Source organism: Tenrec ecaudatus, chromosome 1 (genome assembly GCF_050624435.1).
Source record: "Tenrec ecaudatus isolate mTenEca1 chromosome 1, mTenEca1.hap1, whole genome shotgun sequence".
NCBI classification, from domain to species: domain Eukaryota; kingdom Metazoa; phylum Chordata; class Mammalia; order Afrosoricida; family Tenrecidae; genus Tenrec; species Tenrec ecaudatus.
The window spans coordinates 147,514,540-147,527,033 of record NC_134530.1 but is presented as its reverse complement, the minus strand read 5'-3'; the positions used below and the strand labels follow the sequence as shown (position 1 = coordinate 147,527,033).

General features: G+C 41.5%; 1 protein-coding gene across 2 annotated transcripts in view; it reads left to right on the top strand.

Annotated features, from left to right (window-relative positions):
• Window positions 1–12,494, top strand: part of ST7L (suppression of tumorigenicity 7 like) — a 163,199-nt gene that overhangs the window by 30,428 nt on the left and 120,277 nt on the right. For both annotated transcript variants that reach the window (XM_075559431.1, XM_075559425.1), the window contains exon 5: window positions 5,841–5,956. In XM_075559431.1, the coding sequence (XP_075415546.1) occupies window positions 5,841–5,956 (116 nt within the window). The remainder of the gene's footprint in view (window positions 1–5,840; window positions 5,957–12,494) is intronic.

Genomic DNA, 12,494 nt, shown 5'->3' with positions numbered 1-12,494 from the left:
TCATTGTTGACACCGAGGGGTTTATTTATCCTGGAATCCCCGTGTTGCAGGCTCTTGTCTGCAGCAGTGTGCATGTTCTGGTCTAATCTGATTTGTAAGGTAGAATTGAGGTCATGATAGTGAGGGAAAGGAAGCACCAAAGGACTAGAGGAAAGTTGTGTCTATATGCACCAATAAGATAATTCTTAAAGTGGCATAGGGAAAAAAGCTACTGTATACAACATTTTAGGGGTGAAGACTGTAGTATGGAAGAGACCAGACCAAAACCAGGGATGTACATGGTAGACAATGGTGGAGGAGGTGGGGAAAGGAAAACAAAAGGATGAATACAAGGAAGAAAAGGGTAGTGGGGTCATGGGGCATTAATCCACCCAAGGGGAGAGTATTGTTTATATCTCCACAGGGAAAGTGGGACCAGACTTCAACCCAGTGTCGCAAGGTGTGAATGCAATATCCCGCCGTGGAGTAGGGAACCAGTGGAGAGGTCTGGGAGGCTGGCCCCAGCACCATAAATTAAGTGGATTCCTGCCCCTCCCCCCAAAAGAATTTGTTCCAAAGGACGACATTGACTCTGCAGCTCCGGGAGATGAACATACCTGATCAGAGCACACGGGAGAAGATGAAGGGGCAGGAGGAGAGAGTGGAGCACAGCCTGGCCCACCAGGCCGTGATGAGGATGTTCCTGAGTAGAGCAGCCAGTCCACAGAGAGAACAACATGGCTGACCCCACTATGAGAAATGATGCCAATCAGTGACTAAGGGCGATACAGGGGACAGCACCGGAGACACAGTGTGGGAATTGCACCTGACTTGATCCCACCACACCGAGGCAAATCACTGGGGGAGTGCAGCGGAACAGCAAGGGAATGGAGTGGCAAGATCCCCAGGGAATGCTGAAAGTGGACTTTGGGGCCAGGGCGTGGTGCCCCAACAGACTGGACTGGAAAACGCTCCTAAGGGCCAGCAAACGATCCCTGAACTAACTACAAGCTTTTCTCTTGTGAACTGTTTTGTTCTGTTCTTTGTCAGTGGTTTGTTTTTGTTGTTTTGCTGTCTGGTTGTATACTGTTGCTTTGTTTTCCTCTGTCTTGTTTTTGTGCATGTTAGCGTCTCCACAGGTCTGTCTGAATAGGACAGGTTGGATGAACTATCTGGAGGAAAAACAACGGGACCGACAGTTCCGGGGGGACTTGTGGTGGGTGGGTAGGGGGGGTAAGGAAGTGGTGTTAACAAACCCAGGGACAAGGGAAAAACATGGGACCCCAAATGGTAGAGAAAGGGGAGTGGCAGGCCTGGTGGGAAATGATCAAGGGTAAGGTTGCTTAGAGAAGAGGTATACTCTAGCCCAGGTGGCGACGAAGCATGGTAGTAGGGCAGGAGGAAAGTCAAGGGAGATGGAGGAAAGAGCTAGGAGTCAAAGGGCATTCATGGAGGTCTAGACAAAGACATGTACATGCAAATATATATAGGAGGATGGGGAAATAGATCTATGTGTCTATATTTATAGGTCAAGTATTAAGGTGGCGGAAGGACCTTGGGCCTCTACTCAAACACTCCCTCAATGCATGAATACCTTCTTTTATTAAATTGGAACTCTATGATGCTCACTCTCCTGACACAACGGCTGGAGCCAAAGTGGGTGAACAAGTAAATGTGGTGAAGAAAGCTGATGGTGCCCGGCTATCAAAAGAGGTAGTGTCTGGGGTCTTAAAGGCTTGAAGGTGAACAAGCGGCCATCTAGCTCAGAAGCAAATAAGCCCACATGGAAGAAGCACACCGGCCAGTGCGATCACGAGGTGCCAAGGGACCAGGTATAAGGCATCATGCAAAAAAAAAAAAAAAAGATATGTGTGTGTATGTATGTGTATATGTGTGTATATGTATATATATGTATATATATATGTGTGTGTATATATATATATACCATATTAAATGAAGGGGGAAGTGCAGAGTGGAGACCCAAGGCACAAGTGTCAGCCACTGGAGATCCCCTCATAGAGGGGTTTAGGAGAGGAGATGGGTTAATTAGGGTGTGATGTAGTACCGATGAAGAACACAGCTTTCCCCCAGATCCTGGATGCTTCCTCCCCCCAACTACCATGATCCAAATTCTACCTTGCAGGGCTGGATAGGACAGAGGCTGTACACTGGTACATATGAGGGCTGGAGGTACAGGGAATCCAGGGTGGATGATACCTTCAGGACCAAGGGTGTGAGGGACGATGCTGGGAGAGTGGAGGGTGAGTGGGTTGGAAAGGGGGAACTGATTACAAGGATCCACATGTGACCTCTTCCCTGGGAGAGGGACAGCAGAGAAGGGGGGAAGGGAGACTCCAGATAGGGCAAGATATGACAAAATAACGATGTCTAAATTACCAAGGGCACATGAGGGAGTGGGGAAAGGGGAGGGAGGGGGAAAAAAAAGAGGACCTGCTGCAAGGGGCTTAAGTGGAGAGCAAATGCCTTGAGAATGATTGGGGCAGGGAATGTATGGATGTGCTTTATACAATTGATGTATGTATATGTATGGATTGTGATAAGAGTTGTATGAGTCCCTAATAAAATGTAAAAAAAGAAAAGAGAAAAAAATGATTAGGGAAAAAAAAAGATAATTCTTTCACTCACTGTTAACATTAAAGGAATATTTTGTATGTGAATATTTAGCCACATCTATGATTATTTGCCTAAAGTCAGTTAGTGGTACTGGGAATACTGAATCAAAGGATATTCACAGAGTTTTGTTTTTATTTATTTTTGCTTTTTTCCTTCCATTTATTTATTTATCTGTCTATTTATTTCCTGTGTGCAAATTATGATTTGCCAACTTGTTCACATTTCTTTATTTAAAAAAATCATTTTATTGGGGGCTCATACAACTCTTATCACTATCCATCCATACATCAGTTGTGTCAAGGACATGTGTACAATCGTTGCCTTCATCATTCTCAAAACATTTGCTCTCCACTTACGCCCTTGGCATCAGCTCCTCATTTTTCCCCATCCCTCTCAACTGCCCTCTCCCTCATGAACCCTTGACAATTTATAAATTATTATTTTGTCATATCTTACACTGTCTGATGTCTCCATTCACCCACTTTTTTGTTGTCCATAACCCAGAGGTGTAGATCCTTATAATCGGTTCCCCATTTCCTTCCCTTTAGCATGTTTTTTTCTCTCTTTTATTACCAAGATTTTAAAAATAAATAGAGACAATGGTATATAATTCAATCTGACATACTAGGTGAACATATTTTTAAGACCCTAGGTATTTGTTATTTAATTGATTTATGTAAAGAACTCAGTAATTTCCATATATACTGGCAGTAGATGTGTATCTCTGCCTCACCTTTTATATGTATCTTCAGCTTGATAAGGGAAACATAAGTATTAGTGTTTTAATGTACTATTTTTTATTGCTAGTGAAATTGAATATTTAAAATGTATCTATTATCCATTTGTTAGCTTGCTATTAGCTTTTTGTGGGCTTTAAGGAAATTAAAGCTTAGAATTTTAATTTAGTAAAATGTGAAAATAGTTTCTCTTCACTTGTGTACTTTGAAAGCCCACCTGTGTTTTATTCTAGCTTCTTTATCATTTTAATACTGACACTTTAGTAAATTATTAACTGATGCTTTATTTAAGTTTATCTAAATAACAAAAATTCTTTTTTTAATCATTTTATCGGGGGTTTGTACAACTCTTATCACCTCAAATTCTTAATAGTAAGAATTTAGTATATTTAATAATAAATTTAAGTACATTTAATATATATAACAGTTGTTATTTCCCTTTGAGCATAATTTTTACACTATTGGAGTTTGAATAATATTTTTTTCTCTTTTGGTTTTATTGATTTATTACTATAGTCTAAATAGTTTGTGTAGATTATCTCTTCTGTTTTCTTCTTTTTTATTAATAAATCATGAACCCATGATAATTTATAAATTATTATTATTTTTACATGTCTTACACTGACTGTGGTCTCCTTTTACTCCCTTGTCTCTTGTCTATTCCCCTGGGAGGGGATTATAGGTAGATCATTGTGATCGGTTTCCCTTTCTCCCCAAACCTTCTCCTTACCCTTCTCCTGCTGTGGCTACTCTCCATATTGGTCCTGAGGGGTTTATCTGTCCTGGATTCCCTGTGTTTCCAGCTCTTATCTGTACCCATGTATATATACTCTGGTCTAGCCAGATTTGTAAGGTAGAATTGGGACCATGATAGTGGTGGAGGGGGGGAGACATTAAAGAAGGAAAGTAAAGTAAAGTTGTATGTTTCATCAGTGCTATACTGCACCCTGACTGGCTTGTCTCTTCCCCACAACCCTTCTGTAAGGGGATGTCCAATTGCCTACAGGTGGGCTTTGGGTCTCTACTCCACACTGCACTTCATTCACAATGATATGATATTTTGTTCTGGGTCTTTGATGCCTGATAACTGATCCTATCGAGACCTCATGATCACACAGGCTAGCGTGCTTCTTCCATGAGGGCTTTGTTTCTTCTCAGCTAGATGTTTATCTTCAAGCATTTAAGACCCCAGGTGCTATATCTTTTGATAGCCAGGCACCATCAGCTTTCTTCACATTTGCTTATGTGCCCATTTTGTCTTCAGCGATCACGTCTGGAAGGTGAGCATCATGGAATGCCAAGTTATTAGAACAAGGTGTTCTTGTGTTGAGGGAGTACTTGAGTGGAGGCCCAATGTCCATCTGCTACCTTAATACTAAGCCAATAAATATATGCTCATAGATCTATTTCTCCATCATCATATAGAGATATATTTACATATGTACATGCCTGTATTTAGACCTCTATAAATGCCCCTTGCCTCCTAGTTCTTTCCTCTATTTCCTTTTACTTTCCTCTTTTCCCACTATCATGCTCAGCTTTTATTTGGAGTTCAGTAATTCCTCTCAGTTACAATGTCCTTGATCAAGCCCTACCAGGCCTCCTACACCCTCCTCGCCATTTGTTTCATTTTCCCTGGGGTTGTTAACACTCACTTCCTTTCCCCTGCCTCCACCTCTCCTATGTCCCCCAGAACCTAAGTCCTTTTTTTATTGTCCTTCGGATTGTTTGTCCTGCCTACCTTATCCAGATAGACATGCAGAGATAATAATATGCACAAAAACAAGACAGAGGAAAGAAAAACAACAAAGCAACAACAACACACACCAAAAAACCACCACAACACACACCAAAAAACCAACAACAACAAAAAGAAAAGACTATAAATAGTTCAAGGTCTGTTTGTTGAACTTTATGCTTGTTTTCCAGTTGAGTCTGATGGGGTGCCACGCACTGGTCTCACAGTCAATATTTGGTATTCCCCAGAGACTTCCTTGCTCTGCTCCCCTTGCTGTTCTGTTGCACACCCTTAGTGTTTCACCTCGGTGTGGTGGGGTCAGAATCGGGCACAATTCCCAATCTGTGTCTCCAGTGTTGTCACCTTGTAGTACTGTAGGTCAGCGAGGTGTCATGTCTCCTGGTGGGGGCAATCCTATGATCTTCTCTGTGCATTGGCTGCTCTGAGCAGGAATATATCATCTTGAGGGCTTGGTAGGCCAGGATGTGTTCCACTCTCTCTCCTTCCCCCTTTGTTTGCTCCTGTGTGTTCTGATTAGACATGTCCCTCTCCTTGACCCGTAGCTCCAGTGATGTCCTCTGAAGTGAATTCTTCTGGGGAGAGAAGGGGCTCTGTTTTATTATTAATCATACTGATTAGTAGCTTTTAAAACATGTTCAAGTAGAATTTATGATATTATATGTTTGGATTGTAAATTATGTCTGTTGTAACTTGTATATTCAATTTAAATATTTTCTTGTGTTTTTATAAAGGTACACTTGGGTGACTGGTAAAGAGCCACTCACATACTGTGACATGAACTTGTCTGCTCAGGACCATCAGACCTTTTTTACTTGTGACACGGACTTTTTACGCCCTTCAGACGCCGGTGGGTATCATGTCTGTTCATGTGACAAATGGTGATCATGAAAGTCGTTTAAAAGATTCTATATAGTTACAATAAATAGAGGTATTTGGCTTTGAGTTGTTTTTATCATGATAAGGAACACAAATGGAAACTAATTATGATTATAAAATGGGCTAATATACTAATTTTCCTTGTTATAAAGAATTGGCAAGTATTTCACTTAAAATATTAAATTGTTTCTTTTAATAATTAAACTTCCTTTCAGATCAAATACAAAAGCTGAGTCTACAGCGTATTAGCTCTGTTTGGTTCTGTGTAATAAATATATGCAATTATACAAAGGAGAAAAGAGCAGGAAAATATGTACAAGTGTAAGGAATAGGATGAAAAGAAAATTGTTTAAATTTTACTCATCATAAATTAGAGATGCATGTCAAGTGGTAGAAGATCATAGAAAGTATCTGTATTTAGTCCTCTCTAAAGCTGTACACTATATATGTGAGTATGGAGACTTTTCAGTGTGTGGCTTAAAGATATTGCTGTATTGCACTCTCCCACTTATGAACTACATTTTAATCTTTTAAGATCCAAATTAAAAGTCACATTCTCTAGGAAGCCCTCTCTAGATCTCCTGATACAGCATTAAGTACTTTTTTCCTGTTTATTTTTTTAAAGATCTTTTTATTGGGGGCTCTTACAGCTCTTGTAACAATCTATACATCAATTGTATCAAGCAAGTATGTACATATGTTGCCATAATTATTTAAGTACTTTATTTTTGGTAACAGTTTCATTGGCACTCAATCAATATATCACACAATTCAATAATTCAATCACTCCAGGAAGAGTTGTACAATCATTACCCCCCCACACACACACATACGCAAAAAATCATTACCACAATACATTTTGCAACATTTTGTCCTCCTCCGCCCCCCTAAGGTTAAATCATTTAAAAATTGAGTTGGATAATCACCATCAGTTCTAGAGAGTGTTCCCTCCTCCCTCCCACATACATTGTGTTTGCTCCCCTAGCCTCCTCATGCTCCCTATCTCCCACCCTGCAACCCTACCTCCCCTATAAACCTTGCAGTTGCATCTATATGCCTCTACTCCTTTTTTGTTTAACAAACTGGAAAACACAATACTTTATTTTTTGCATTTCTACATTGCTTAGTTCAAACATTTATTTGTTAATATTATCACATGGCTTTCATGTTTGTCCTCCCTAGTGGAGTGTGAAATATTGCAAGCAAAGAGTATCTTCATCTTTGTATCTAAAATTTTCTTTGGTGTATTATAAAATTTACTCTTTGATGGAAGTGTGAATGAATGAGGTATGACTGATATCTTAAGGAATTTCACTAATAAAAATGTAATACTATGTGTCAGCCACTGTTCTAAGAAATCTATGTAAATGTGCTCATTTAACCTTCTCAGTCACTTGACAAGATAGATAATAGTCTTTCTGTTTGTTTGTTTTGAGAGATAATATTCTTTTTTTGTATTTTTCAATCATATTATTAGGGGCTCATACAAATCTTATGACAATCCATACATACATCAATTGTGCAAAGGACATTTGTACATTCATTGCCATCATCATTCTAAAAACATTTTCTCCCCACCTAAGCCGCTGGCATCAGCTCATTTGCTCCCTCCCTCCCCGATTCCCCTTCCCTCATGAACCCTTCATAGTTTATAACTTAGTATTTTGTCATATCTTGCCCTGTACAACGTCTCCCTTCACCCACTCTTCTGTTGTCCATCCCCCAGAGAGGAGGTCACATGTAGATCCTTGTAATCGGTTCCCCCTTTCCAACCCACCCTCACTCCACCCTCCCAGTATCGCCATTCACACCACTGGTCCTGAAGGGATCATCTGCCCTGGATTCCCTGTGTTTGCATTTCCTATCTGTACCAGTGTACATCCTCTGATCCAGCCAGATTTTTAAAAAACATTTTATTAGGGACTCATACAACTCTTATCACAATCCATACATACATCAATTGTGTATAGCACATCTGCACATTCTTTGCCCTCATCATTTTCAAAGCATTTGCTCTCCACTAAAGCCCTTTGCATCAGGTCCTCTTTTTCCTCCCTCCCTCATAAGCCCTTGATAATTTATAAATTATTATTTTATCATATCTTGCCTTGTCCGACGTCTCCCTTCACCCCTCTCTGTTGTCCGTCCCCCAGGGAGGAGGTCACATGTAGATCCTTGTAACCAGTTCCCTCTTTCTAACCCACTCACCCTCTTACCCTCCCAGGATCACCCCTCACACCCGTGGTCCTGAAGGTATCATCCGCCCTGGATTCCCTGTGCCTCCAGCTCCTATCTGCACTAGTGTACACTCTCTGCTTTATCCAGACTTGCAAGGTAGAATTCGGATCACGATAGTTGGGGCGGGGGGGAGGGAGGAGAAGCATTTAGGAACTGGAGGAAAGCTGTATTCTCCATCGGTGCTACATCACACCCTGACTGACTCATCTCCCCTAGACCCCTCTTCAAGGGTATTTCCAGTGGCTGACAAATGGGCCTTGGGTCTCCACTCTGCACTTCCCCCTTCATTCACTATGGTAAGATTTTTTTTTTCTGATGATGCCTTATGCCTGATTCCTTCAACACCTCGTTATCTCATTGCACAGGCTGGTGTACTTCTTCCATGTGGGCTTTGTTGCTTCTGAGCTAGATGGCCACTTGTTTACCTTCAAGCTTTTAAGACCACAGACACTATCTCTTTTGATAGCTGGGCACCATCAGCTTTCTTCGACACATTTGCTTAGGCACCCATTTGTCCTCAGTTATCGTATCATGGAGGTGTCCACCCAATGATATGATTTTTTGTTCTTTGATGCCTGATAACTGATCCCTTCAGGACCACGTGATCACACAGGCTGGTGTGTTCTTCCATGTGGACTTTGTTGCTTCTGAGCTGCTTGTTTATCTTCAAGCCTTTAAGACCCCAGACGCTATCTCTTTTGATAGCCGGGCACCATCAGCTTTCTTCACCACATTTTCTTGTTCACCCGCTTTGGCTTCAGCGGTTGTGTCGGGAGGGTGAGCATCATTGAATGCCAATTTAATAGAAGAAAGTATTCATGCATTTAGGGAGTGCTTGAGTAGAGGCCCAAGGTCCTTCTGCCACCTTACTAATACACCTATAGATATAGGCACATAGATCTATTTCCCCATCTTTATATATTGTCAGGGGAAGCCAGCCTCTAACATATCATTACAGGTTCAGTAGGTGCAATTGCACAGTGATAATAAGTAAAGATCTTAGTAAAGTTATAGAGAGTATGAGCGATAGAAGAGAAATATTGAAATAAATGGAGTCAGACACGATTCATGGTAGCATGCTTACCTCAGCCCCGCTTGGTGGTCCACATGGAGAGAGCGATTTTAATGCTAGCTCAGATTTTTTATATTTTCTGGGGACATGCAAGCCCCCAATTACACGTGAGGACAAACGTCACAGGAAGGGGTTGTGCTATAGGTAATACAGTAATGAGAGGGGGTGGTCTAGGGACGTACATGCAATAGGAAGAGGAGGGATTAGGGGTATACATGTGACAAGATGTGCGGATCCTAGATTTAGGATAGCAACTTTGGATGTCACAGAGACAGTTTGGCCTGTTCCCTGACTCAACTGATAGAGACCATTATTGGTAGGGTGTGAACGCTTGGTCGCAGGCCTCAGGGAGAAATAGTTTATTGTACCCAGTAGCAGGGAGCAAGGCCTACCATGTAGTCTGGTGACTAACTGCCCTAGAGGGGTTTCAGCTATACCTCTTCGTTACCTTACCCTTCATCATTTCCTACCAAGCCTGCCACTCCCACCTCACCACCAATTTGGATCCTTTGTTGTTCCCTTGTCCCTGGGTTTGTTAACACCACTTCCTTTCCCCCCACCTCCCCCTATCTCATGTCCCTCCAGAACTGTCGGTCCGTTGTTTTTCCTCCAGATAGTTCAACTAGCCTATCTTATTTAGACAGACCTGCGGAGATAATAACATGCACTTAAACAAGACAGAACAAAACCAAGCAACAGTATACAACAAAACAACAACAACAAACCACTGACAAAGAACAAAACAAAACACATCAAGAAAGAAAAGCTTGCAGTTAGTTCAAGGATTGTTTGTTGGCCTTTAGGAGTATTTTCCAGTCCAGTCTGTTGGGGCACCACGCCCTGACCCCAAAGTCCACTTTCAGCATTCCCTGGGGACCTTGCCGCTCCATTCCCTTGCTGTAGCGCTGCAATTCCCCAGTGCTTTGCCTCAGTGTGGTAGGATCAGGTTGGGTGCAGTTCCCACACTGTGTCTCTGATACTGTCCCCTGCAGGACCATGAGTCAGTGAGGGACGTCATATCTCATAGTAGGGCTGGCCATGTGGTCCTCTCTGTGGACTGGCTGCTATAATTGGGGTCATCATCCTCAGGGCCTGGTGGGCCAGGATGTGCTCCACTGTCTCCGACTGCCCCTTCATCTGCTCCCGTGTGTTCCGATCAGATATGACCCTCTCCTGGAGCTGCAGATTCAATGTGGTCCTTTGAAACAAATTCTTCTGGGGGGAGGGGCAGCCAGTCAGATTTTTTTTTTTTTTTTTGCTTTTGAAAGATATAGTTTACCAAGTTACTTAATCTCTTTTACAATGATGCTTTTTTAGGGGTGAGATATCATGTTAACATACTACTTGATTTAGACACTTTCTTTTTTTTTTTAAAACATTTTATTAGGGGCTCATACAACTCTTATCACAATCCATACATATACATATATCAATTGTATAAAGCACATCTGTACATTCTTTCCCCTAATCATTTTCTTTCAGTCAGATTTTTAAGGTAGAATTGGGATCATGATAGTGGGGGAGGAGGAAGAATTTAGGAACTAAAGGAAAGTTAAATGTTTCATCGTTGCTACGTGGCATCCTGACTGGCTTGTCTCCTCCCTGAGAGCCTTCTGTAAAGGGATGTCCAGTAGCCTACACATGGGCTTTGGGTCTCCACTCTGTATTCCTGCCCTCATTCACCATGATACGATTTTTTGTTCTGATGATGCCTGATACCTGATCCTTTCGATACCTCATGATAACACAGGTTGGTGTGCTTCTTTCATGTGGGCTTTGTTGCTTCTGAGCCTAAATAGCCACTTATTTACCTTCAAGCCCAGATGCTATATCTTTTGATAGCCGGGCACCATCAGTTTTCTTTGCTACATTTGCTTATGCACCCATTTGTCTTCAGTGATCATATCATGGAGGTGAGCACACAGTGATATGTGTTTTGTTCTTTGATGCCTAATGACTGATCCCTTCAGCACATCGTGATCGCACAGGCTGGTGCACTTCTTCCATGTGGGCTTTGTTGCTTCTGAGCTAGATGGCTGCTTGTTTACCTTCAAGCTTTTAAGACCTCAGACACTATATCTTTTCATAGCCAGGCACCATCAGCTTTCTTCACCACATTTACTCATTCACCCGCTTTGTCTTCAGTGGTTGTGTTGGGAAGATGAGCATCATAGAATGCCAATTTAATAGAAGAAAGTATTCTTGCATTGAGAGAGTACTTGAGTGGAGGCCCAATGTCCATCTGCTACCTTAATACTTAACCTATAAATATATGCACAGAGATCTTTTCCCCATCCTCATACATAAATATATTTACATATTTATATGCCTTTGTTAGGCCTCTATAAATGCCCTTTGCCTCCTATCTCTTTCTTCTATTTCCTTTGACTTTCCTCTTGTCCCACTATCATGCTCAGTCTTCATTTGGATTTCAGTAATTCCTCTTGGTTATGTTACCCTTGATCATGCCCTACCAGCCTCCTACACTAACCTCACCACTATCAGTGGTGAGATAGGTAGTATTCTTAGCCCTATTTTCAAAATAAAGGATTTGCGGTCCAGAGAGATCAAGTAATATGCCCTAGTCATACAGCTGATAAGTGATAAAGCTGGGTTTCAAATTCAACTCTGGCTCTTTTTTAGTTTTTCCAAAACCCATTTATTGGGAGTTAATACAGATTAACATATCATTCCTTAGTTCAATTACATCAAGCAGTATTGTACAATCGCTACCACAATCAGTTTCATAGCATTCTCTTCCTTATTGAACTCCTTGATATCAGCTCCTGTTTACCCCTCATTTCCCCATGGTACACCCCAGGAAACCTTGTTCTACTTGCTGTCTCTATATGTTCATCAGTCCTGGGTTTCATATACCAAAAACCAGAAAATTTTATGACTTAACTACAAGAGGGTTACCCCCATTGACAAAATATATCTGAGATAAATCCCAGTATCAAAAAAGGCAAAACAAATAACAGAAAATGTTGAAAACCAGATCAGCCCAAATGCACATCAGGAACTCTTGAACGCTATTGCTGCTGCTTCTACCCACCACATAACAACCTTTGTGAACCATTTATGGGCAGGAGACAGCCATCAGCAACAATGATCTGAAAAATAGCTAGTCTCCCAGCACTGAAGTCATTATGACATATATTTGCTTGATTAACTTTGGTAAGGATAGGCAGTATCAAGA